The 24,074-nt window shown below is 41.0% G+C and overlaps 1 protein-coding gene across 1 annotated transcript in view; it reads left to right on the forward strand.

The window, feature by feature from the left end:
* LOC115378733 (NACHT, LRR and PYD domains-containing protein 12-like) overlaps window positions 1-24,074 on the forward strand; it is a gene marked incomplete at both ends in the record, with an annotated part of 66,696 nt that overhangs the window by 27,334 nt on the left and 15,288 nt on the right. The window contains 3 exons of the mRNA XM_030079197.1: window positions 785-958; window positions 5,139-5,144; window positions 9,682-9,846. Of these exons, the coding sequence (XP_029935057.1) occupies window positions 785-958; window positions 5,139-5,144; window positions 9,682-9,846 (345 nt within the window). The remainder of the gene's footprint in view (window positions 1-784; window positions 959-5,138; window positions 5,145-9,681; window positions 9,847-24,074) is intronic.

Consider the following 24,074-nt stretch of genomic DNA (forward strand, 5'->3'; position numbering starts at 1 on the left):
ATGTATTTCTTGCCAATAAGGGACATAAACCTGGCAGTTCCAGAAGATATGGAAGTGATTGGCGTCATTTATCTCCTCCAGCAACTCCCACCATCTCCAAAAGGCCTTTTTTGCAAGGGAGTCCTAAAAAATGGTGCAATATTTTTGCAGCAGAGCTCTGGCCATGCAGTCCAACTGGTTGAATTCTGCTGCACTTCACATATTCTCTGCCAACTCTCGTCCCAAATCTGAAAATGAGCCTCCTTCTCCCATTTCTTTGTTCCATAAAGCGTGTTTTCAGAGCAACACTGGAGAATACTGTTGTCTGGTCAGTCTTTTGAAATGCTAATAACTTTGGCCCTGATTGGTCCAGAGACTGGGTGCTGGTGTCATGTGATGCAGAAGCTCTTGTTCTCCAGTTTCACTCTGAGAAGTTTCACTCTGGACGTACCTTTGGCTGTTTTCACGTCTACTGTATTTAGCACTGAATTGGAATTATTTTGGACCTTTTATCATTTCTTGCTTTCATTGTCTGTTTATTTGTGTTTTTACTATGTTGATGTCTTGTCATTTCAGGTGTTATCTTTATCTTATTATTTACTCTGATGGTTTTGTAAAGCAGTTTGGAACTTTGCTTTAAAGGTGTAACATAAAAATAAATTAGTATTTTCAGTATTATTAATATAATTGTTATAATAAATATTTAATTGTTTTTTCCTTCCTTTTTGAATATTTTGAAAAATCTCTGACTGATAAATATCCAAAACACTGGAAATTATAGCTCCATATTTTATTCTTCATTCAGGCTGAGTGACTGCAGGTTGTCAGAGAGCAGCTGTGCTTCTCTGGCCTCGGCTCTGAAGTCCAACCCCCATCTGACAGAGCTGGACCTGAGTGGGAACTACGAGCTGCAGGATTCAGGAGTGGAGCTGCTGTCTGCTGGACTGGAGAGTCCAAACTGCAGACTGGAGACTCTCAGGTCAGACTGCACTTTTTAATGATGACATAAATATATGGATATTGTTTGAATCATATAGTAGCATTAAATGTCTATTAGGCTGATATTGCTGTGAAGTATATGCTGTGCTTTTTTAAAGTTGGGGCTGCTGGTTATTATAGTTTTTGTGAGGATGGTTGGTCAGGATCTGTATCATGGATGCATGCGTGCATCCATGAAAGTCTGGGGACTAGACTTTCAAATAACAACATATTTATTTATTTAGGAATATTTAGCCTGTTATTGTTTAGTATTTTCAGTTTCTTACAAAATGAATACCTGTATCAGTGTGAGTAGGTTGATAGAAAACATGGCAAATCCATAATAATAACTAAATAGTGAAGTAGAAAAAGCTCTCAGAGCGCAAGGAGCCAGTTCACTGAGGAGTGACGCTTCAAATCTGGAATTATGGGAATGGAATGACTGGCAGGAAGTTTGAATCCCCTTTAACCGGTGTTGACTCTGTTATGCCGCGCCCTGATTGGAGGAAAATGTTGAGCCCATGCTTGCATGAAGATGCAGTACAAGACTCATTCCATTCCTAAAAGACAGGAAGTGGTTTGAGCTTCAGCTGTCAGGCTGCTGCTCTTCAGTGACAAGCAGCCAGTCAGACGCAGCTCTGTGACTGAGGCCTGCCACAGATCTGCACTCTTCTTATAGTTGTATTTTTTATTCTTCATTCAGACTGAAGTACTGCAGCTTGTCAGAGAGCTGCTGTGCTTCTCTGGCCTCGACTCTGAAGTCCAACCCCCATCTGACAGAGCTGGACCTGAGTGAGAACTACCAGCTGCAGGATTCAGGAGTGGAGCTGCTGTCTGATGGACTGGAGAGTCCAAACTGCAGACTGAAGACTCTGAGGTCAGACTGCACTTTTTAATGATGAAGTACATGTGCTTTTTTAAAGTCGGGGCTGCTGGTTATTTTAGTTTTTGTGAGGATGGTTGGTCAGGTTCTGTATCATGGATGCATGCGTGCTTTGTGGGATTTGACAAGTTGACAACAACCATCCCATGTGTCAGGAGAGAGAGAGGTAAGGTAAGGTAAGGTATGGTAAAGTAATTTTTATTACAAGACACACCAAGAAATCCAATAAAACGGAGCAATAAACATAGTAAGCAAAAAGAGAACTCCTCCATATGTGTCACTCACTGTCAAGCAAATATAGGCCCAGTCAGTTAACTTGGGCAGTACAGCCAGAACAACTTCAATTTAAGTCAGAGGCAAACACATCAAACATAAAGCGCCCTCATACGCTGTTGATAAGCATTTCACACAAACTGAGCTAAAAGAAAAACTTTGTCACTGAACAAGTATTTAAGTCTGCATTCATCAGACATATTAAACAAATCAGGACGTTCTGCACACATTTTCAGGAAGAGTTTATATCTGAGATTATGATAAAATGGACAATAAAACAAAAAGTGCATTTCATTTTCCACCTCATTCAGATCACACAGATGACATTTTCTGTTCTCTTCTTGTATTGAATGGAAACATCTGGTTTCAGCTGCCAGAGGCAGGATGCCACATCTCAGCTGGGCACAAACAGACTTCTGTGCTCTGGTTGGTAAATACACTTTATTAGACTGTACCTTCTCAGTTTAGCTTTATACAGAATTTCATTGGACCATTTCTGTTCATAATTTTCAAGTAATATTGATTTAATTTGACTAACTCTACATGATAATTTATTTCTATATATGTATTGCAGACATGCCTCATCAAATATTTTGACCAGTACTTTTGTCCAAGAACAGTTATTTGAAAGATCCCAAACGAAAATTAGTTTAGTAAGTCTATTATCAGGCATGTTAATTAATCTATTCCATAGTCGCATCATGTCACCCTGGTGCTGCACTTGGCATGGCTTCCAACCCAAATCACCACATACAGCAAGTTTGGGGGCCATTTTATGTCCACCAAGAAAACAAAGCATGGCTCTGTTCTGAACTGTATCACATTTTGTTTGCTTACAGTAACCCCAAACCCCTGCACTGTAGTCTACAATAGGACAGACACAAGATTTAAATAGCTGTGTATAGGTTTTATAAGCAAGATCTCTGCATAACTTGACCTTTCTCAGGACAGCACCCAGAGCCCTACCTGCACAGTCAGATAAGATTTTTATTCCTCTTTCAAAAGTAAGATGGGCATCTAGAGTAAGTCCTAAATATTTATAATACTCAGTAAATGACAAAAGTGTTGGCCCAAAATGAAACTTAACCTTAGTGTGTAACTCACCTTTTTTCCTGAAATGCATAACTTGAGTTTTATCTTTATTTATCTTTAGTCTCCATTTACTACACCAGCAGCACACAATATTCAACAGATTCTGGAGATCAGTTTCAGTCTCTGCAAGGAGGACTATATCATCCACGTCTAGAAAAGTGCCAACCGTACAATCAGCCAGTCTAACACCACAAGCTGCTGCTTCATCTCCAAAACCAAATCATTTAAATAGATGGTGAACGATTTTCCCCACTCAGCGACACACCCGCTGAGAAACCATCTCTGATAATTGGAGACTCGATTATGAGAAATGTGAAGTTAGCGACACCAGTGACCATAGTCAAATGCATTCCAGGGGCCAGAGCTGGGAGCGTCGAGTCAAATGTGAAGCTGCTGGCTAAGGCTAAACGTAAATATGGTACGATTATTATTCACTGCAGCACAAATGACACTCAGCAACACCAGTCGGAGGTCACTAAAATTAGTGTTGAATCGGTGTGTGCTTATGCCAAAACAATGGCAGACTCTGTAGTTTTCTGTGGACCCCTGCCAAATCTGACCTCGGATGAGATGTTTAGCAGCATGTCATCCTTCTGCCGCTGGCTGTCTTTCTGTGTCCAGAAAATGATGTGGGCTTTATTGATAATTGGCACACATTCTGGGGAAAACCTGGTCTGATTAGGAGAGACGGCCTCCATCCCACTTTGGATGGGGCAGTTCTCATTTCTAGCAATATGGACAAGTTTATTAGATCCAAACGCTGACAACCCAGAGATGAGACCAGGAGGCAGAGTTGCAGTCCTACACACTTCTCTGTGCTTCCATTAGAGCAGCTACCCACCCAAATGCCCATAGATACTGTGTCTGCCCCATGACCACTGAAGCCAAAAGCAAAAAGAGGAGGAATTAATCACAAAAACATGATAAAAATCAACACCTCCTCTACTAACGTAAATAGAGACAACAAGATAATTAAATGTGGGCTCTTGAATATAAGATCACTGTCTCCTAAATCACTACGAGTAAATGAGCTGATATCTGATTTGAATATTGATTTACTCTCCTTGACTGAAACCTGGCTTAATGAAAATGACTATGTGGGTATTAATGAGTCAACCCCTCCTAGCCATATTAATATTCATGTTCCTCGGGATGGTCGAGGCAGTGGAGTTGCAACTATTTTTAACTCAAAATTGGCTATAACACCAAAACCTAAATTTAAGTATAATTCATTTGAAAGCCTAATTCTTACTCTTTTTAATCCAGCTTGGAGGGCAGTTCAACCAATCTTATTTGCAATTATATACCGTCCTCCTAACTCAGCGTATTCTGAATTTCTGTTGGAATTCCCAGATTTCTTATCAGATTTAGTTCTCAGCGCTGATAAAGTGATTATAGTTGGAGATTTTAACATCCATACCGACACAGAAAGCTCTCTTAACATAGCGTTCATTTTGTTATTGGACTCAGTTGGCTTCTCTCAGAGAGTGAATGAACCTACCCACAAAGATAATCACACTCCCGACCTTGTCCTTACTTATGGAATTGACATTGAACATCTGACAGTGTTTCCACAGAATCCTCTCTTATCTGACCATTATCTGATTACCTTTGAATTCCTTCTTCAAGATTACCGGCCGCTTGAAAAAAGCGTTTCTACTAGATGCTTATCTGATACTGTTGTTGCTAACTTTAAGGAGGAACTCCCATCAGCTCTGAGTTTATTACCAAGTCTAAATTTAACTAATGACTCTTATGCTTCCTTCAGTCCCTCGCAAATTGACAATCTCTTTGATAGTGTTGCAGCGTCACTTCGAACGACACTTGACGCCGTCGCTCCTCTTAAAAAGAAGACTATAAAACAAAAGAGGTCAGCTCCATGGTATAACTCGCATACTTGTGAACTGAAACGAACCTCACAGAGACTCGAAAGGTTATGGTGCTCTTCCAAAATGGAAGAATCTCGCTTATCCTGGCAAGATTGTCTAAAAATTTACAAAAAGGCCCTCCATGTCGCTAAAACGGCCATCTATTCATCTCTGATAGAGGAAAACAAAAATAACCCCAGGTTTCTTTTTAGCACCTTAGCTAGACTTACAAAGAGTCATAGCTCTACTGATCCTTGTATTCTGACAACTCTCAGTAGTAATGACTTTATGAACTTTTTTAATGATAAGATTCTGGCTATTAGAGATAAAATTGATAACATCCTTCCCACAATTGGCATTAACCAAACACCCCTAGAGACATCTATCCAAGATAACAACTTAGAGGCTTTCTCCCGGTTTTATCTCTCGGAACTAACTTCAGTTATCTCCTCCTCCAATTCATCTACGTGTCCCCTAGACCTTATGCTAACCAAGTTGCTTAAAAAAGTATTACCTTTAGTTAGCACATGTCTTCTAGCTATGATCAATATGTCTTTATCGACTGTTTACGTGCCACAGTCCTTTAAAGTAGCTGTAATTAAACCACTCCTCAAAAAACCTACTCTTGACTCAGATGTCTTAGCCAACTATAGACCAATATCTAATCTTCCTTTTCTCTCAAAGATATTGGAGAAAGTAGTCGCTAATCAGCTCTGTAGCTGCTTACAGCAAAATTAACTGTTTGAAAACTTTCAGTCAGGATTTAGAGCGCACAATAGCACAGAGACAGCTCTGGTGAGAGTTACAAACGACCTCCTAACTGCATCAGATAATGGACTTCTCTCCGTACTTGTGTTATTGGATCTTTGTGAAGCTTTTGATACCATCAACCATCACATTCTATTACAGAGATTAGAGCACCTAATTGGCGTTAAAGGAACAGCTTTAAACTGGTTTAAGTCCTATTTATTAGACCGACATCAGTTTGTTCATGTTAATAATGAATCCTCCTCCTGTGGAAAGGTAAAATATGGTGTTCCGCAGGGCTCTGTGCTTGGCCCTATTTTATTCATCTCGTATATGCTTCCTTTAGGTAATATTATACGGAAATACTCTGTGAACTTCCATTGTTATGCAGACAATACTCAGTTGTACGTATCCATAAAGCCAAATGAAACTCATCAGCTAAGTAAACATGAAGCCTGCCTTAAGGAGATGAAGGCCTTGATGGCCACCAATTTTCTACTATTAAACTCAGAAAAAAACAGAAGTTATCATGTTTGGCCCTAAATACCTTAGGGATCAGTTTCTAATGACATGGCTACTCTGGATGGCATTACCTTGGCCCCCAGCTCCACGGTAAGGAACCTCGGAGTCATTTTCGATGCGGATTTGTCCTTTACCTCCCATATTAAACAGATATCTAAAACCGCCTTTTTTCACATGCGTATATCTCAAAAGTCCGGCATATCTTGTCTCAGAGTGATGCAGAAAAATTAATCCACGCCTTCGTTACCTCTAGGTTAGACTACTGTAACTCCTTATTTTCAGGTTGTACCAGCAAGTGGTTAAAGACTCTCCAGCTGGTCCAAAACGCTGCTGCACGTGTGCTGACTAGAACTAGGAGAAGAGATCATATTACTCCAATATTGGCTTCTTTACATTGGCTTCCTGTAGAATCTAGAATAGAATTTAAAATTCTTCTCCTCACCTGTAAAGCTCTTAATGGGCAGGCACCATCTTATCTGAAAGAGCTCATAGTTCCTTATTTCCCTTCCAGAGCACTGCGCTCCCAAAATGCAGGTTTATTGGTGGTTCCCAAAATCTCTAAAACTAGACCGGGAGGCAGATACTTCCAATGCCAGGCTCCACATTTGTGGAACAATCTTCCTATCTCAGTACGGAGGGCAGATTCACTCTCTATCTTTAAGAGTAGACTTCAAACTTTCCTTTTTGACAAAGCTTATAGTTAGGGTTGGCCCAGGTTGCCCTGGACCAGCCCTTAGCTATGCTGCTATAGGCCTAGACTGTCGGGGGACTTCATATCATGCTCTGAGCACTTTCCTCTTTTCTAATCTTCCTCTTCCCTCTTCCTTTCTTCTTCTTCCTGTCCTCCTCTGTACCTTTTTACTCAGTGCATGCTATTGTTCCAGGGTCCTCTGCCCCTTTGCTTTCGTTGTGCTTTCTGTGTCTTGTCTTGGTCAAACTGTCCTGCTTATCCTGGAAGGTCATCCAGCTGCAGATGAGAAGGCTGGATGCTGCATGTCACTTCCATCTGGATTACCTGTTCAGAATACCCTGCTGTTTCTGCTGTTGTCACCTGCCCCAGTTTGTCCCAGTTTGTCCTTATGCCCCTGTCTCTTTGTCTCTCTCTCTCCCCTCCCACCCAACCGGTAGAGGTAGATGACCGCTCGCTCTGAGTCTGGTTCTACCTGAGGGTTCTTCCTGAGTCTGGTTCTACCTGAGGGTTCTTCCCGTTAAAGGGGAGTTTTACCTTGCCACTGTCGCCAAGAGCCAAGAGCATGCTCAGGAGGGAATCTGTTGGGTTTCTTGTTTTTTTTTCCTACTATAATTTGTAGAGCGTGGTCTTTACCTGTTCTACCTGTAAAGCGTCATGAGATAACTTCTGTTGTGATTTGACACTATATAAATAAAGTTTGATTGATTGATTGATTGATTGACAGAGTAGGAGAGAGCGCGTCCCCCTGTTTAACGCCAAATGGGGGAGGAAACCACCCTGTTCTATGATCACTGACCTGCACACATGCAACTGGGGCTTGGTAAAGAACTTTTAAAGCAGTATGAAATTTTCCATCTATCCATCAGATTTCAGTAGTTTGAAACTGAGAAGGTCATGATTTCTGCAGTCAAACGCGTTCTGAAAATCAATGAAACAACAAAAGGTATGCTTCCCTTCTTGTATTCTAGCATGAACTATAGTAGTTAGTGAATATATGTGGTCAGTACAAGCTCTATTCTTACCAAAACCATTCTGTTGGTCTGCCAGCAGATCAGATGTTTCCAAATAACAATACAGGCGTTCATTAAGTTTACTAGAATAGAGTTTGTAGACACAACTGAGAAGACTTATCCCTTATAGTTCAGAGGAACTCTGGGAACATTATTTTGAGACTTATTGATAGGTTTTACTGTAGATTTACACCAAACAGAGGGGACCAAGCTATACTCCAAACAGATAGAAAAAAGATGAGCTAAAATTGGAAATAAGCAGGGTAATTTCAGTAGATCGTTAGGCAGGTTATCAATGCCTGTAGCTTTTCTTAGTTTAAGTGAGTCAGTTGCCTTTTTAACCTCCCCTTCCGTAATACTAGCATTTAGGTAGTGATTAAAGAAATAAGAATCCTGCTGCATATTAGTTTCCATAACATTTTTAAGATCAACAATCCTTGCAAGAAAACAGTTCTCCCACTTAGCAGAGCACCAATCTCCAGAAAATAAAGAACTAAAATCTGTTTCCCATATTTTCCATAGCAAAAACAGAAGATCCATGTTCCAATACCACTTCCATAGGGATAGGTTTAACTCTTTTTGGGCCCAAATCATTTATTAAATTCCAAAACAACTGAGGATTATTAGTTTGCAGATGCTCCATTTTTAATGCCTGACCCCTCTCATATTTTCTTTTACAAGCTCTCAATTTTCTGTCAAAATTCTGTTGTTTGACCTTAAATTTGTTCTTTAGCTGTTGCCTCCTCATATCATTACCATCTCACTTTAAAAATGATTTCTCTGCCATCCTCATCTCCTTCCACAGTACATTCAGCTCTCCATTCTAGTAAGGTTTAGGTTTTCTAGTGAATCCACCTGTCCTAATGGAATGTGGATGTCTACGGACTTCTGCAACCTTACAGAAATATTTACAGAACTCACCAAACCATTTATCAATTTCTTTTTGATGTTGTACTTGAGAGAGCTTATCTAAGAATTCAGTAAGCATAATTTGGCACTCACTGGAGGAAAGAAAATGAGGAGAGACAATTTTAATATTCTTCTGAGTATAATCAACAGCGGAGCCCCCACCTGCTTGAACACTGAGTGATCAGGTACTTTACACCGATCACCTACCAGGTTTTCTTATATGTTTTTACTCTTCTTAGGGCATGAATATTTCTGTGAGTCTCTATACTTCTTTAAGGATGCAGGACTGGTATAACTGTGTTATTCTACTAGTATCAACATGTTTTCAGCAACAACTGTCTGCATAAACCTCAATGGAGGGGAGCAGCATAGAGCATTCTAACAGCTGATATGCAATTACACCATAGAAACCACTGCATTTAGGAGAAAGTGACTTTTAAACAGCGATCCACTGTAGTGGCCGCTATGCACCAGAGGGTTAAACAATTGTGGGGAGTAATCTACAACAGCCCTCCCTTTGAGAGAGAGAGAGAGAGAGAGAGAGAGAGAGAGAGGTTTTGTAAAGCACTTTGAAACTTACCTTCACAGGTGTAATATAAATATAAATTAGTATTCTCAGTATTATTATTAATGCAATTGTTACAATAATTATTTCATTGATAAATGACTGATAAATATCCAAAACACTGGAAAATATAGCTACATATTTTATTCTTCACTCAGTTTGAGTAACTGCAGCTTGACAGAGAGCAGCTGTGCTTCTCTGGCCTCGGCTCTGAAGTCCAACCCCCATCTGACAGAGCTGGACCTGAGTCAGAACGAGCTGCAGGATTCAGGAGTGGAGCTGCTGTCTGCTCTGGTGGAGAGTCCAAACTGCAGCCTGAAGACTCTGAGGTCAGTAGAGGGGTGGAGTCAGTCCTCTCAGGTCAGTAGAGGGGTGGAGTCAGTCCTGTCAGGTCAGTAGAGGGGTGGAGTCAGTCCTCTGAGGTCAGTAGAGGGGTGGAGTCAGTCCTCTCGGGTCAGTAGAGGGGTGGAGTCAGTCCTCTGAGGTCAGTAGAGGGGTGGAGTCAGTCCAAGAGGGGTGGAGTCAGTCCTAGAGGGGTGGAGTCAGTCCAGGCGGAGCAGCTTGGTTGCTTGGTTCTTATGCTGGACACAGTCAGTGCAGGCAGCATTTCCTGGGAAATGTCCAAAGTGCTCAGTGGCCTCAGGACTGGACAGAAAGACAGAGAGAGATCAGCCAATCAGAGCAGCCACAGGTGTGTTGGGATCATGTGACCTGCAGGTGATGATGATGATGATGATGATGAAGAGGATGATGGTTTTGTGTTCATCCCTACAGGCTGGAACATGTAGAAGACTGGATTCCAGCTGGCAGCCTGAGAGGATGTGAGTACTGAGACAGTATGAGCACACACACACACACACACACACACACACACTCACACACACACACACACACAGCTCACGTGCTGCAGAGCTCCAGCTTGTCCAGGCTGAGTCGTGGGTTTGAGTCCCGCCTCAGGCCCTTTGCTGCAGGGCGGCCCGTCTCTCTCCCCGGCCTTTCCTGTCTCTCTCTGCTGTGTCCAATCAAAGCTACAGGGACAAAAACATATTAGAAAAGGAGAAGACAGGATGAACAGATGTGGAAAGAAAGAAGAAAACAGACAAGAACTCAAACAAAACAACACAGAAAATAAGAAGAAAAAAAGAATTAAGAAAGCAAATCAATTGTAGTTTACTTTTGGGCAGGCAAGGACAGAGAGGGGTAAAGAAAAAGAGAGAGAGATATAAGAGAAAAAAACTGAAGGAAAAAAAGGTGTCATTTGTTTAATTGTTGATATGTATTTGTTTTTCTCTGGTATTTTGGGTGGATATGAAATCTGCCTTACAGACTCAAGAAAAATATGAGCATTAAAAACAATAAAGTAAACAAGCAAATCCTCTTTAAAAATGAATTAAAACCAAACTCAAATTGAAAACACAAAGTGTAAAATGACATTAGTTTTTTTTTTAAATGAAAAATGCAAAACTATAATAACTTTATAAGAGCCAAGAGAGTGTGAGTGAATGATGCTTTCTGAGGTGTGTTGTGTGTCTTCTCCCCATCAGACGCCTGTGATCTCACACTGGATCCAAACACAGTGAGCACAAAGCTCCATCTGTCTGAGGACAACAGGAAGGTGACGAGGGGGAGCGAGATGCCGATTATTGCGTTTCGCAAAAACAGATTAGCCCGGGAGCCTCAGGTTCTGTGTAGAGAAGGTCTGACTGGGCGATGTTACTGGGAGGTCCAGTGGAGTGGATTGGTTGATATAGCAGTGACTTACAGAGGAATCACAAGAAGTGGAGATGACTCTTGGCTTGGAAACAATAAAGAGTCCTGGAGTCTGTTGTGCTCTGATAACGGCTACTCTGCCAAACACAACAGTGAGTACACCAGCATCTCTGTCCGTCCCCGTGGATCTCACAGAGTAGCAGTGGATCTGGACTGCTCTGCTGGGACTCTGTCCTTCTACAGAGTCTCTTCTGACAGACTGAGACTCCTCCACACCTTCAGCTCCACCTTCACTGAGCCTCTCTACCCTGCGTTTGGTTTGTGGTGTTCTCATTCTTCTAGTGTGGTTGAGCTGCCAGTTTGTCAGAAACAAACACTGACCTGAAAGTGTTTAGAACATGTTTGGCTGATTTGTGGTTTATAGTTGATGTTTTTTTTTTTTTTTTGTTATTGCATCAGGCATCTTGGTGGATAATTGTTAACTGATTGATTGGACAGGTTTGTAAAAATAATGAGTCATTATAATGTTTGTATATTCAAATCTTAATGTTGTGCAAAAGTGTCATTTAAACCTCCTCCCCCACTGATTGATTTTTTTTTTCTTTTTTTTTTTTTTTTTTGTATTTCTAGACAATAAACATCTCCAAGTCACATTGAGATGTTTAACGGTCTGTACCTGATGTTTTACTGTCAACACATTTGTATTTCATGTTGGACAGTGCACATTAATAAACACATGACTGTAAATGTGTCAGAGGCTTTTCTCACCTGCAGCCCCTGGCCAGGTGTTCTACAGGTTTCCTAAAACTGAACTCAGCAGCTGGATGGTTGCTTTATGTGAATCGATGTTGAACGGCAGGACAGGTTTGCTCTTTGTGGAGCTCGAGCCCTGTTTCCAGATTATCTGGCATCATCCTCAGACGTAGAGAACATCATGTCACCTCTCGCCTCAGTATTGATCCTGATATTGATTTAGCTGCAGGCCACAGCAGCGCTCAATGGGCCGATGGTAAACGGCGTTGAAACACTAAGAAATGGTTGCTGTTCTGAAACGGACAGCTCGATGTAGACTCTTCACCGGCCGCAGAATGCAGCTGCAGGTAAACAAACACAGCCCCGTGTGTCCCATGTGGAAGCATCCAGAACAAGTCCCACAAGAATACGACTGTCTGAGACCAGAACTATGGACATGCTCGCTTTGAGAACCCCTTTTCAGGAGGAACATCTAAAGCAGCAGAGACTAAACTAAACGAAGACAGGAGAGACTGAGCCTCCCTCACAGTTGATGCACAGTACACTGTATATATTTGAACTGTGTGACGTCCTCTTTGATTGGATTAAAAATGTAAATATTCTTCTTCTTCTCTTGTTTTATGTTTGTGTACTATGGAGCCACAGAGGGGCCACAGAGAGAAAAATAAAATCCACCAGGCCTCGTTTTACTTCATTGTGCGCTAGAAATGTTGAGTAAGTGCCTACTGTCAGCTGGATCTCTCTCTCTGGGTTTTACCTGACATATGAGTGGGAGAGTGAAACCCTTTTTTACCATGAGTGTTTCAGTATAGGGACGTCTGATTGTGCTTAAAAATAATGTGGGAGGAGGGCACTGTTGCCTGTCCTGTTAGCGAGTGTTTAGGGTCCAAACTGGGACAGCAGCCAGTTCATAGCCAGGCTTTTTGACCTCTTTCACTGACAGAACATGGTGCAAAACACAGATCTGCCTCAAAAGCATCAACCCTCTCCAAAGCAGCTAAGACATTTGACATCTTTACCAAAAAAAAATTCTCCCAACGGATCAATACAGTATTTCTGATTGTGATTGTGATTGGATTATCTGAGCCATGGAGGCATATTTTTGACATAAATGACACGCAAACACATCAAGAGGATCAGAGCTGGCCCGTGGCATAAACTTTTTTTTCAACATTAAAATTTGTATTTTGATTTTGAAAGAGTTAAACTAAGCCACAATAATTTAACATGGGAAGCTGTCTAGGAAGTAATGAATGTTATGTGTTTATGATTTTAGCAGAAATACCTGAAATCATTTAAACAAGCTTGTTGATTTCTTACTCTTTCTAACATGAGTAGGATGCATCATCATTTATGATTCATAAAGGCTACAGTGGGTTTGTTAACTAGCACCCAGTGTTTTCTTGCAACATGAAATTTTGGTGATTTGGTTTATTATTTGTTATTATATAACAATCTATCAAATGTCCAAACTGCCCCAAAAACTGGACTAATTGCACAGGCTGGTGTTCGGGCTGTAGAGTCTTACACCCTCTGTTGGTCGGTCAGAGCTCCGACTCTATGATGTTGTTGCGGGGCTCAGGCCAGGTTCATCAGTCACTGTTCAGATCCTGTAGCACATAACATGACGCCGTGTGAAGACCAACTTGTCGTTAGCTGAAGTGAAACACATGAGATCTGACGGTAACTAGTCCTTGTCAGCCAGCCAACTTGAGCTTATCATGTTTTCTACACATCGCGATTTCCCCAAACTGAATAAATACCTCACACATCAACACAAAACTGCTCTGCTCAATCATGTTGTAACTAGAATATCCACTGGAAAAAAAATCATTTTTTCATGGACTGATGGTTATACTTCTTCCGACTTCTCAACTATATATTAACTTATATTAACAGTTAGGCTATATTTAAATATAGACTACTGCTTCCCAGTGTCGGCGCCAGAGCAAACATCTGTCTTTACATAAACTCACAGGCAGATGTTTTATTTCAGCTGGGGGTGTGTCACTCCAATTTAACATCAGCTCCGATTAATGTGGCTAAGCAGCAAAAGTAACGACAGTAAGCAGTCACATTAAAGCTGAACAGAGTTATAGAATCACCTTTTCAGGCTGTTATCAATTTACCTCTGAAATAAAGACGACAGTTTTCACAGATGTGTTGATTTATTAAATGTTCATTTCAATGTACAGATGCAAACAAATTGACAAATTAATTAAATCAGTGGCCTAGGAAACTCATAAAGACTAAACGAATTAATAACGTTTAATAAGCTAATTAATAACTGATAACATTAACACATTTATAACAAGAACAAAGTTACAGCTGCACATCTCTGTGGGAAATCTTACAGGTACTGTCCGTGGTGCTGAATCTGCATCAGCGGGTACTGTCCGTGGTGCTGAATCCGCTTCAACAGGTACTGTCTGTGGTACTGAATCCGCTTCAACAGGTACTGTCCATGGTGCTGAATCTGCCTCAGCAGGTGCTGTCCGTGGTGCTGAATCTGCTGACCCTGCCATACAGGTGCAACTCGTAGTCAGGATGTAGTTTTCTGCTTTGCTTATTATCAGCCAGGCCTCGTACATGGTGGTCGTGTGTCCTTGTCTTTGGCTGGGGAGGATTTCTCACTTCAAGACACAAAACTCAGAGTCTGTATTCTGGTATCTGACGGTCTGCACGTGACTGCAGATAACATGCTCATATGCATCGAGTGATTTGTACGCATCGTAGCTATTCTCTGGTGTACACGCTAGGTTTCTCCACATATATTATGGCCATTGAATATTCGGCCATATACTATCATCGTCTTCCTGTAGCACACTTGTAAAAGGACGACGCTTACAAGGGCGTTGTAGCTGAGATGATTTTACTCTCCGTCTGTCAACAGTAACATTACAGAGGACATAAAACTGTGTATAGGCCCACAGTTACACTTTATAATTTCAATGGATAAGGGCTGTGCTGTAAGGGCTGTAAGTTGCATTATTTTGTGGCATAGTTTCATTTCATTTTCTTATTTGATCTAAAAGGGACAGTGTCCAAACATATACTGTATGTCACTATTTGATGCCATATCCTGCTTTGTTTCTTGTTGAAACAACAATAAATATGTTTTTGAAGAACAGTTTGATGTAGTTGGATTATTCAAGGTATTTCCTCTGCTTTAAGAGCTTCTTTTGAGTTTCTAGTTCTTGTAAAGCTACTTTGATGGACTGTAGTGGAAATTAGAACAGTGAGCAAAGAAATTTGGTTAGAAGATTATTGCTTTTAGTAGCATTATTTAAAACATGTGCACATGCTGAGGGCTCAACGCTGTACAGCAAGTTTCAAAGGAGCAGAAGAGAAAAAGAGGGAGGTCCAGTCGTGCCAGACAGACATTTTTTAACACGAAGTGACGTTTCAGAATGTCAGCTCACGGCACGGAGTTTTACTGTGAATGAAAACCAATCTGCTCTGTTAAAACCTCAGCGGGCCACAGCGGAACATTTCAAAGTAAAAGTCACGTCTGAGGAGATTTTGTTCCCAGATGCTTTGTTTTCCTCTGCGGGGGTTTAAATGAAACAGGGAGCAGTGTGAGCTGACTGGCCAAAGCCTTCACGGCATCAGATTATAATCTCATGACGTCCAGAGTCCCAAAGCACAGGGATGCAGCTCGGAGCTACTGATTTATCCCATGAGCCCTATGAGGACGTGAACGCAGCACAGGTGAAAGTGAAAGTTTAGTTGAAGGTTCGGACGAGCCGCGACCACGAGGCTCATCATCAACATTAATGTTGGACTTGTATGTCACTGTCATGATCTAGAAGAGCTGCACACGTTCGGACGTCAGGAGAGGATTTCTGTTTGATCTTTTCCTTCGAGGCCAAGAAGAAAGAATGAATGAAACAATGAAAGAAAGAAAGAAACTCGACATCATGAGACCAACTTCTGCTTCTGCTGTGAGTCGCTACTTCTGTCTGACGCCATTTTCAAGCTGCATTTTTCACTGTTGAGTTCATCTGTTAGAAATAAATTTAAAAAGTAAAGCGGTTATCATTTTCTTTGTGGTTATGAAAAAAAAAATCTCATCAGGCGGTGAAAACAAATGTTAGCAAGTTCTGTACGTCAGACAGCACGTTTTTAAAGCCGTTAAATTCCGTTAGTTCCACAGGAAATACAGACTGATCTGTATCTATGAAACCCGCCACTGGAAAATTAATAAAATAGTTAATGAAAAACGCAGATCTATTAATAATTTTCAAACGGAGCAGAGCCCCCTGTGTTCCCAGGGCCCTGAACAGGCCTGTGGCTTTTTCTTTTTTCAGCCTGAACAGAAAGCAAAGTGTTTCCTGTTGGTCAGGGTGAGAACAGGCCTCTGGTCCCTCAACACAGAAAAGAGAATAAGGGCCAAACCTTTTGATGTCTTTATTTTTCTGTGAGTGTAAAATATATTCAGTAAAAAAGACGACATTCACAAGTCAGCAAAGTGAGTAAGAAGGAGTGAACCAGTGAAGAGCAACATGTGATCTATGAAGACAGGGACAACTGTGTGTGTGTGTGTGTGTGTGTGTGTGTGTGTGTGTTTCAGTGTGTGTATTATTAACCCTCTGTCACCTGCATAAATTCACTTTGTTACTTTCTGAAACATGGGGGAAAAAATAATGAGCAAATCAGCAAAAAAAAGGCAAATAATTAGCAAGACGTTAATAAAAAATAAATGAGATCAGTGTAAAAAATGACCAAAAAAATTAAAATTAAAAGTTAAAACATACATTTGCAAAATAACCTTTTTGGAATTGAAGTAGAAAAAACATAAAAAATTATAAATATACACTTAATATAAAATAGTAAAAAAAATAACTGACGTAAATATGTTGAAACACACATTATTTATGTGACTGACTCCATTTAATACAGTTAATGCCTGTTGTCCATTAGGAAACTAGAACATCAACACATATATCATCTCTTTGGTGTGTGTGTGTGTGTGTGTGTGTGTGTGTGTGTGCACCTCTTAGACTGACTTAAAGCAGAAGATGAGTGACTGTGTGGAGGAAGAGGAGGGCAGAGCAGAGTCTGCAGTGTCCAGCTGTCTGTCCATGAAGAGCGACTGGTCTAAAGGACTACCTCCAGCCTTCAGTGCTGAACCTGGACCTTCAGACACAAAGTAAGACAACTGTTAGAGTGCAGTGTGTGTTCACTGTTTTCTTGTGAAATCTGTTTGTGGCACATGGAGAAAGTAGACGTGACCCCAAAACTGATGCTTCAGATCATGAGCCACATCCGCTCTTTTAGCTGGACCCCCCCTCACAAAAAAAAAAGGGTGCGAGCAAATCATGAGCTGCTGGGAGCGACTGGGAAAGCTGGGAGCACCAGTGCTGCTAAACAGTCTTGGAGTTGCATCAGTTGGCTTTGACTGGAAAGCTGAGACTCTTGTGGATTCAATGAGCCACATTGGATTCCTGTGTGATGATGTTGGCCCCCATAGCAGCCATTTCACTGCAGGCAGAGACTTTTGTCACACTGGACGTCGCTGGAGAAAATGACCTCTAGTGACCTCTAGGAGAATCACAGCCTCATCAAACTTTACAGACACAAACTGGAGAGCGAGGCTGTTCAGAGGAGCTCTGCTTCTCCAGCTAGACTGACAGGAATTTATTTATCTTTTATTTAACCTTTATTTAACCAGGCAGGTCTATTAAGAATACATTCTTATTTACAAAGACGGCCTGGCAAGAGGACAAAAGGACCTCTTGAAGGGAAGGGGACAGGGAAGAAAGAAAGGGGAAAAAAATAATAATGAAAGGCCAGTTTCTGACACATTTACACAACGAGGATAAGAGGATACTTAAGAATCTCAATATGCATTGATTGTCTCCCAGGTGTCCTGATAGTATCAGATCAGGAGATAAGCATATTGTCTAGGGGTGGGTAAAAATATTGATATGGCGATATATTGTGATACTTTGCCACCCAATATGATATTGATTTTTCAACTCCAAATATCGATATTTGATTAGAATAATGATTCATGTTTAAGGGCTCTCAAGTCTCTCACATTGGGCGTGAGACACGCATTTCAACCCGTTCACACACCTTGTATTTCTCATGCAGAGATATTACCAGGATAACGACCACCAAGTTGCGCCACTTTTTTTTTTTTATAACAGTGGAACAAGCATAGAAAATAAACATTACAACAACTGCACCGGCACCGTACGAGTCCAACAGGCAAAGAAACTTTCCAGCTACAGCAGTGCACTGACATAGATTGTGTAACAAAGCTTTATGGAGACTAAATAATTCCTTGCTTGAAGATATGGATTTTAGGGATAAAATCCATCAAGTTATGAGAAGCTACCTCCAAAATAATGGAGTGATAATGGAGAAATAACACCTATTGTATTATGGAAAGCAGCAAAAGCAATGATACGGGGTGAAATAACATCTTATGCAACATGGAAAAAGAAACATGCAAAGGAGGAAATAAATGCAATAAAAGAGAGGTGGAAAGACTACAAAGACTTCATGAAATTACAGGAGATGAGAATATTAAACAGGAATTGAAAAAAACGCAAAATAAACTACATGTAGCCACTTGTAACAGATGAAACAGAAAAAGCCCTCACCTTTACAAGACAAAAATACTATGATAATAGTCCAAAAGCAATAAAATTACTGGCATTTAAGTTGAAAAGGCAAAAGGAACGAGCTATAATCTCTCAAAAGGGGAAAAAATCTAATTACCATGCACCCGAAATAGCGGATTGTTTTTTTTTTAAATATTACAAAAACCTTTATAAGAATACAGAAAGCCATAATAAAGGAAGTAAACAGTTTTTTAGTCTGTTAAACTTACCCCAGGTGATAGATGATCAAAATTCACAATTAATACAACCAATCATAGTTGAAGAAATTTTATCAGCTACACAAAGAAGCAGGAAGGATAAGAGCCTGGGAAGTGACGGATGTACAAATGAATTCTATAAAACTTTTAAGGAGATCTTAAGCCCAATTTTGTGTAGAGTACTTAACTGGATTTTGGAAAAAGAAACATGGCCTCCCACCTGGAATTCTTCTGTTATAACTGTTATACTAAAGGAAGGTAAGGACCATACTGAGTGTGGCTCATACAGACCCATTTCTCTATTAAATGGAGGTCAAAAACTGTTCACTACAATCATAGCCGGTAGACTATCAAAAATAACCCCATATCTATTAAATTTGGATCAAACTGGTTTTATACATGGCAGGTTGCTGTCAGATAACATCCGGCGTACTTTGAATTTGTGAGATTTTTCCAAAGAACAGATGATAATGTTAACGCTCAATGCTGAAAAAGCTTATGATCAATTATTGTGGCCTTTTATATTCGACACATGTAAGGCAAAAGATAATTTACAATCAACCAAACGCCAGAATAAGAGTCAATGGGACACTATCGGAAATCTTCATGCAGGAGAAAGGAACGAGAAAAGGGGATCCTCTGTCACCACAAATATTTGCGTTATGCATGGAACGTTTGGCTGAAATTATTAGAAAAAATAAAAATATAACAGGAATAAAAATTAGAGAAGAAGAACACAAATTAGCACTTTATGCAGATGATGTGATGGTGTTTTTAACAAATATTAATAAATCATTACCAGTGTTAATGAAAGAAATAGAAAAATATAGTTCATTATCTGGTTATAAATTAAATGTCCATAAAACAGAAGCAATGGTAGTAGGAGAGCCAATTGGAAGAGAAGTCAAGAAGAAATATAACTTCAAATGGTGGTGTAGGTTCATTATGTCCTAAGTAAATTACCGTAACGTTTTTCTTTTTACGGACAATTTTAGAAAACAAATGTTTTACCTTCTTGACAGTTTCGGCGTGAATCTTCCGCCTTCATCAGAAGCGTCACCAGAATGTTAGATGGTGACGTGCCTTATCAGCTGGTGTTACGGAGGCATGACCTGTCTGTCAAATTTGACAGGTCGGTCACGCCTCCTGCTGTCAGTTCGCCTCCCTAGGACTGCGGCCCAGGTGTGTGACAGCATATATGCTCCCTCGTCCCGGTTCATTGTCCTGCTTGCACGTTTTTTAATCTCCACTGCCTCCATAATCTACCGTTGGTAGCGGTTCTCCTGCGTGCGCACGACTTTTGCCTCCTCCCAATTCATAATGTGATTTTCCCTTCGGCAATGATCAGTGATGGCTGATTTCATATTTTCCTGTTGTGCTTTCTATTTTTCTGCCCTGGTGTGTCTTTTCGTTGTTTCCTTCTCACATTCCTTTTGATGTTCCTTTTTCCGTGTGAGCAGGCTCCTGCCCGTCTCCCCGATGTACACTTTGTTGCAGGAGTGGCAGGGGATTTCATAAACTATGTTACATTTATTGTCCGGTGGTGTTTTATCCTTGGGGTGTACCAGCAACTGTCGGAGTTTTTTGTGTGGTCTTACTGGGGTATTTATGTTGTGTTTTTTCATGGTCCGCTGGATGTGTTCGGTGATCCCTTTGATGTATGGCAAAGTTATGGCTCCCCGGTTTACAGTATTTTTGAGTTTTCTGTTTTGCTTATTGTTTTCCTTTGTTAGTGCCTGTTGTTTTCCCTTGGTTATTGCCCAGGCTGGATACTGGCATTTTTTTCAGTGCCTGCTGAATGTGCCAGTCTTCCTCCTGTTTATCCTTCTCCTCCGTGATGTTGCTCGTGCGTTCATAAAGTGTTCTGACTACCGAGTGTATGATGGGATGCTCTGATGTCCATAGGAGGTATTGGTCAGTGTGTGTCGGTTTTCTGTATGTTGTGATCTTGATGTCACTCTCTTCTGTGTGTTGGATTTTTAAGTCCAATGCTATTGTTCTCTCTCTCTCTCCTCCTCACATGTGAATTTGATATTGCCCGTTTTGTCTATGGAGTTTAAATGATCAGTGAGCTGTTGAGTGTGGCCTGCTTTTGCTATTTCCAGGATGTCGTCTACGTAGCGTTTCCAGAAAGTGGGTTTACATTGTTCTGGTGCTGTTGCCATGGCCTGGTTTTCCAAGTCCTCCATGAAAAACCCGCATAGGGTCGCAGATAGCGGGTCCCCCATTGCAAAACCCTCCTTCTGCCGGTAAATGGTGTCCCTGAATTGAAAATATGTGGAAGTCGAGATGAATTGTAGGAGCGTTGATATGTCCTGTATGGTGAGATTTGTGCGTTTTTTCAGTGTTTTGTCTGCTTTTAGCCGGTTTTCCACTATGCAGAGTGTCGATGCGACAGGTGTTTTGGTGAACAGTGATACTACGTCATGTGATATGAACAGTTCGTCTTTCCCCATTTTTATGTCTTGCAGTTCATTGGCCAATTGTTTTGAGTTATGGCAGTGGTATTCTGTTTGTCCGAGGAGTGGTTTTATTATTTTGGCGAGTGTCTTGGACAGGTTGTACGTCACAGATCCTATACTGTCCACTATCGGTCTTAACGGTGCCCCGGGGTTGTGTATTTTTGGGGTGCCGTATATACGGGGAGTGATGTTTGCGGTGGGGATGAGATGGTTGTAGGTTTGTTTGTCAATTTTGTTTTCACTGAGTAGTGGTTTGAGTAAGGCCTTCAGTTTCCGTTTTTTCTCCTCTGTCGGGTCTTTCTTCAGGATTTCATAAGTGTGGTGATCCATGAGCATTTCTTTCATCTGCATTTCATATTGGGTTGTGTCCAAAATGACCGTGGTTCTCCCCTTGTCTGCTGGGAGTATTGTGATGTCGCTGTTTTTTGCAAGTGAATCAATGGCTTCTTTTTATTCTGCTGTTATGTTGCTGGGTGGCAATTTGGCTGAGATGAGGATGCCTGCCACTTCATTTCTTAGTGCGGCCTTCTGTCCCTGGTCGCGTATCATGTCGCATGCTAATTCAGTGGCCAAGATAAACTCTTCATGCGGAATCTTTTTGGGTGTGATGGCATAATTTAGCCCCCGTGATAGTAAAGTGAGCTCTGGCTCAGACAATGTGTGTTTTGACATGTTGCAGACCCAGTTTTCATTGATCTTGTTCCGGCTTTCCGTTTGTTTCCTTTCCCTGATGAGTTTTTCCAGTTTTTTGATATGGCGTGTCTTTGTTTGTTCAAACTCTTTTTCTTGTATGTTATTGAGGTGTTCATCCATTTTCTTGATTAAGCCACTGTCTTGGTTGAGATGGCGTTTAAGGTTATGTACGGTTTTGTCCATAGTCGTGTTCAGATTATTGATTTTTTGCCTTCCGTGCGTTCCCGATTATCCTCACCGCGTTTTTGGTTGGGATGGGATTTTTGATGTTGAGGCTTGCTGGGATAATATCCTCATCTCTGCATCGGAGATTAAATCTTAGATGGTTTCTTTGGCGTGCAAGTTTCCGTCCTAGTTGTTCCAGGCGGCGAAGCTCCTTGGCACAAGTTTCTCCATAACGTGTTCGTAATAGGTGGTGTAGGTTCATTATGTCCCAGTTTTTCTTTTTACATCTTTTTACAACGTGCAAGCAGGACAATGAACCGGGACGAGGGAGCATATATGCTGTCGCACATCTGGGCCGCAGTCCTAGGGAGGCAAACTGACAGCAGGAGGCATGACCGACCTGTCAAATTTGACAGACAGGTCACGCCTCCGTAACACCAGCTGATAAGGCACGTCACCATCTAACATTCTGGTGACGCTTCTGATGAAGGCGGAAGATTCACGCCGAAACTGTCAAGAGGGTAAAACATTTGTTTTCTAAAATTGTCTGTAAAAAGAAAAACGTTACGGTATAACTTCAAATGGGAATGCACTAAATTAAAATACTTGGGTATTACAATTCCAAAAAACCTGGAGGAATTTTTTGATGCAAATTATTCAAGATTGACAGAACAAATTATAGACGAGTTGAACAGATGGAAACTGTTAGATTTAAAGTTTAGGGGAGAGTGGGGTAAGATGAGCCATTTTTCATATTTAGGATCACTACATCAAGGCAATCATAGTTTTGTCACAAACTAATATGGTCTCGCGGCTCAACTTACCCCGTGTATGGGGTAAGTTGAGCTAGGGAGTGGGGTAAGTTTAGCCGTATCCCTACTCCCCCCCCACCTTCCTTCCCACCTCCATCCCACCCCTCCCTCACCTTCTCCCTCCGTAAATAACAGTCACTTCTTCACATTCATGTGTATTTTTATTTATTAAACACAATTCAACAGGTACAATAAACAGCTATTTTAACATGCCTTAAAGTGCGCTTGGGAAGAGAACATTAACAGCTGTGTTTTTGGAAAGAAAACACTAGAACACTAGGTTCTTGGTGTCCTTGCTGACAGTAAGGTCAGTTATGAACATATGAACGTAACACATTTGAACACTGAACCAAAATACACCAAGCCCATACACTTAATAAATAATATTTATTTATTTATTTATTTATTCATTCATTCATTCATTCATTCAATATTTTATATTTATTTAATATTTAAAACATTTAGGGCCCTATCTTGCGCCAGACTCCCTAAACCCACTATTTGCGGATTTAGGATTTAGAAAGAGGCGTTCCCCCATAAAAGTTGCTATCTTGTGCACCTCCCGCTATCCGCAAAACACCTCCGCTACCCGCTATATTATGAATAGGCGTGTTTTGGGCGTTACGCCAGTTAAACCAATCAGTGTGCCAGGTGCCATTGCCTTTAAGGGCAGGCTGCGCTATCCTAAATCCTAAATCCTAAACCCACGATGGAGAGAGGGAGGTAGATTTTCTCAGGGCTTCTACTGAGGCTAAAGCAAGGTACCTTTATATACATATTATATATTATATTATAGGCGAGTTAATTCGGGAGGTGGAGCCACATGTGTCCAAGTGGACGTGTCACATGGTTGTACTGATTGAGTAAAATCCCCGGCCACACCACACACACACAAGAGGCAGAGGTGGAACTATGTGTAAACTAATTTATTGACAAGGTAGATTGGGCAAATAAAATATTAAAAATAAAAATAGCCTATAGCACAGCTGCTGGCTTATGATAAAACAATAAAACGTGCTGGCGTAAGTGTCCAGTTAAAACAGTCTTTCCTCTAAACAGTCTATATGAGTAATATACTCAGTCCATTCCAGCGGCGTCCCGGTATCAGTCCGACTGTGTGCGTGGTGAGG

Source organism: Myripristis murdjan, chromosome 20 (assembly GCF_902150065.1).
Source record: "Myripristis murdjan chromosome 20, fMyrMur1.1, whole genome shotgun sequence".
NCBI lineage: Eukaryota > Metazoa > Chordata > Actinopteri > Holocentriformes > Holocentridae > Myripristis > Myripristis murdjan.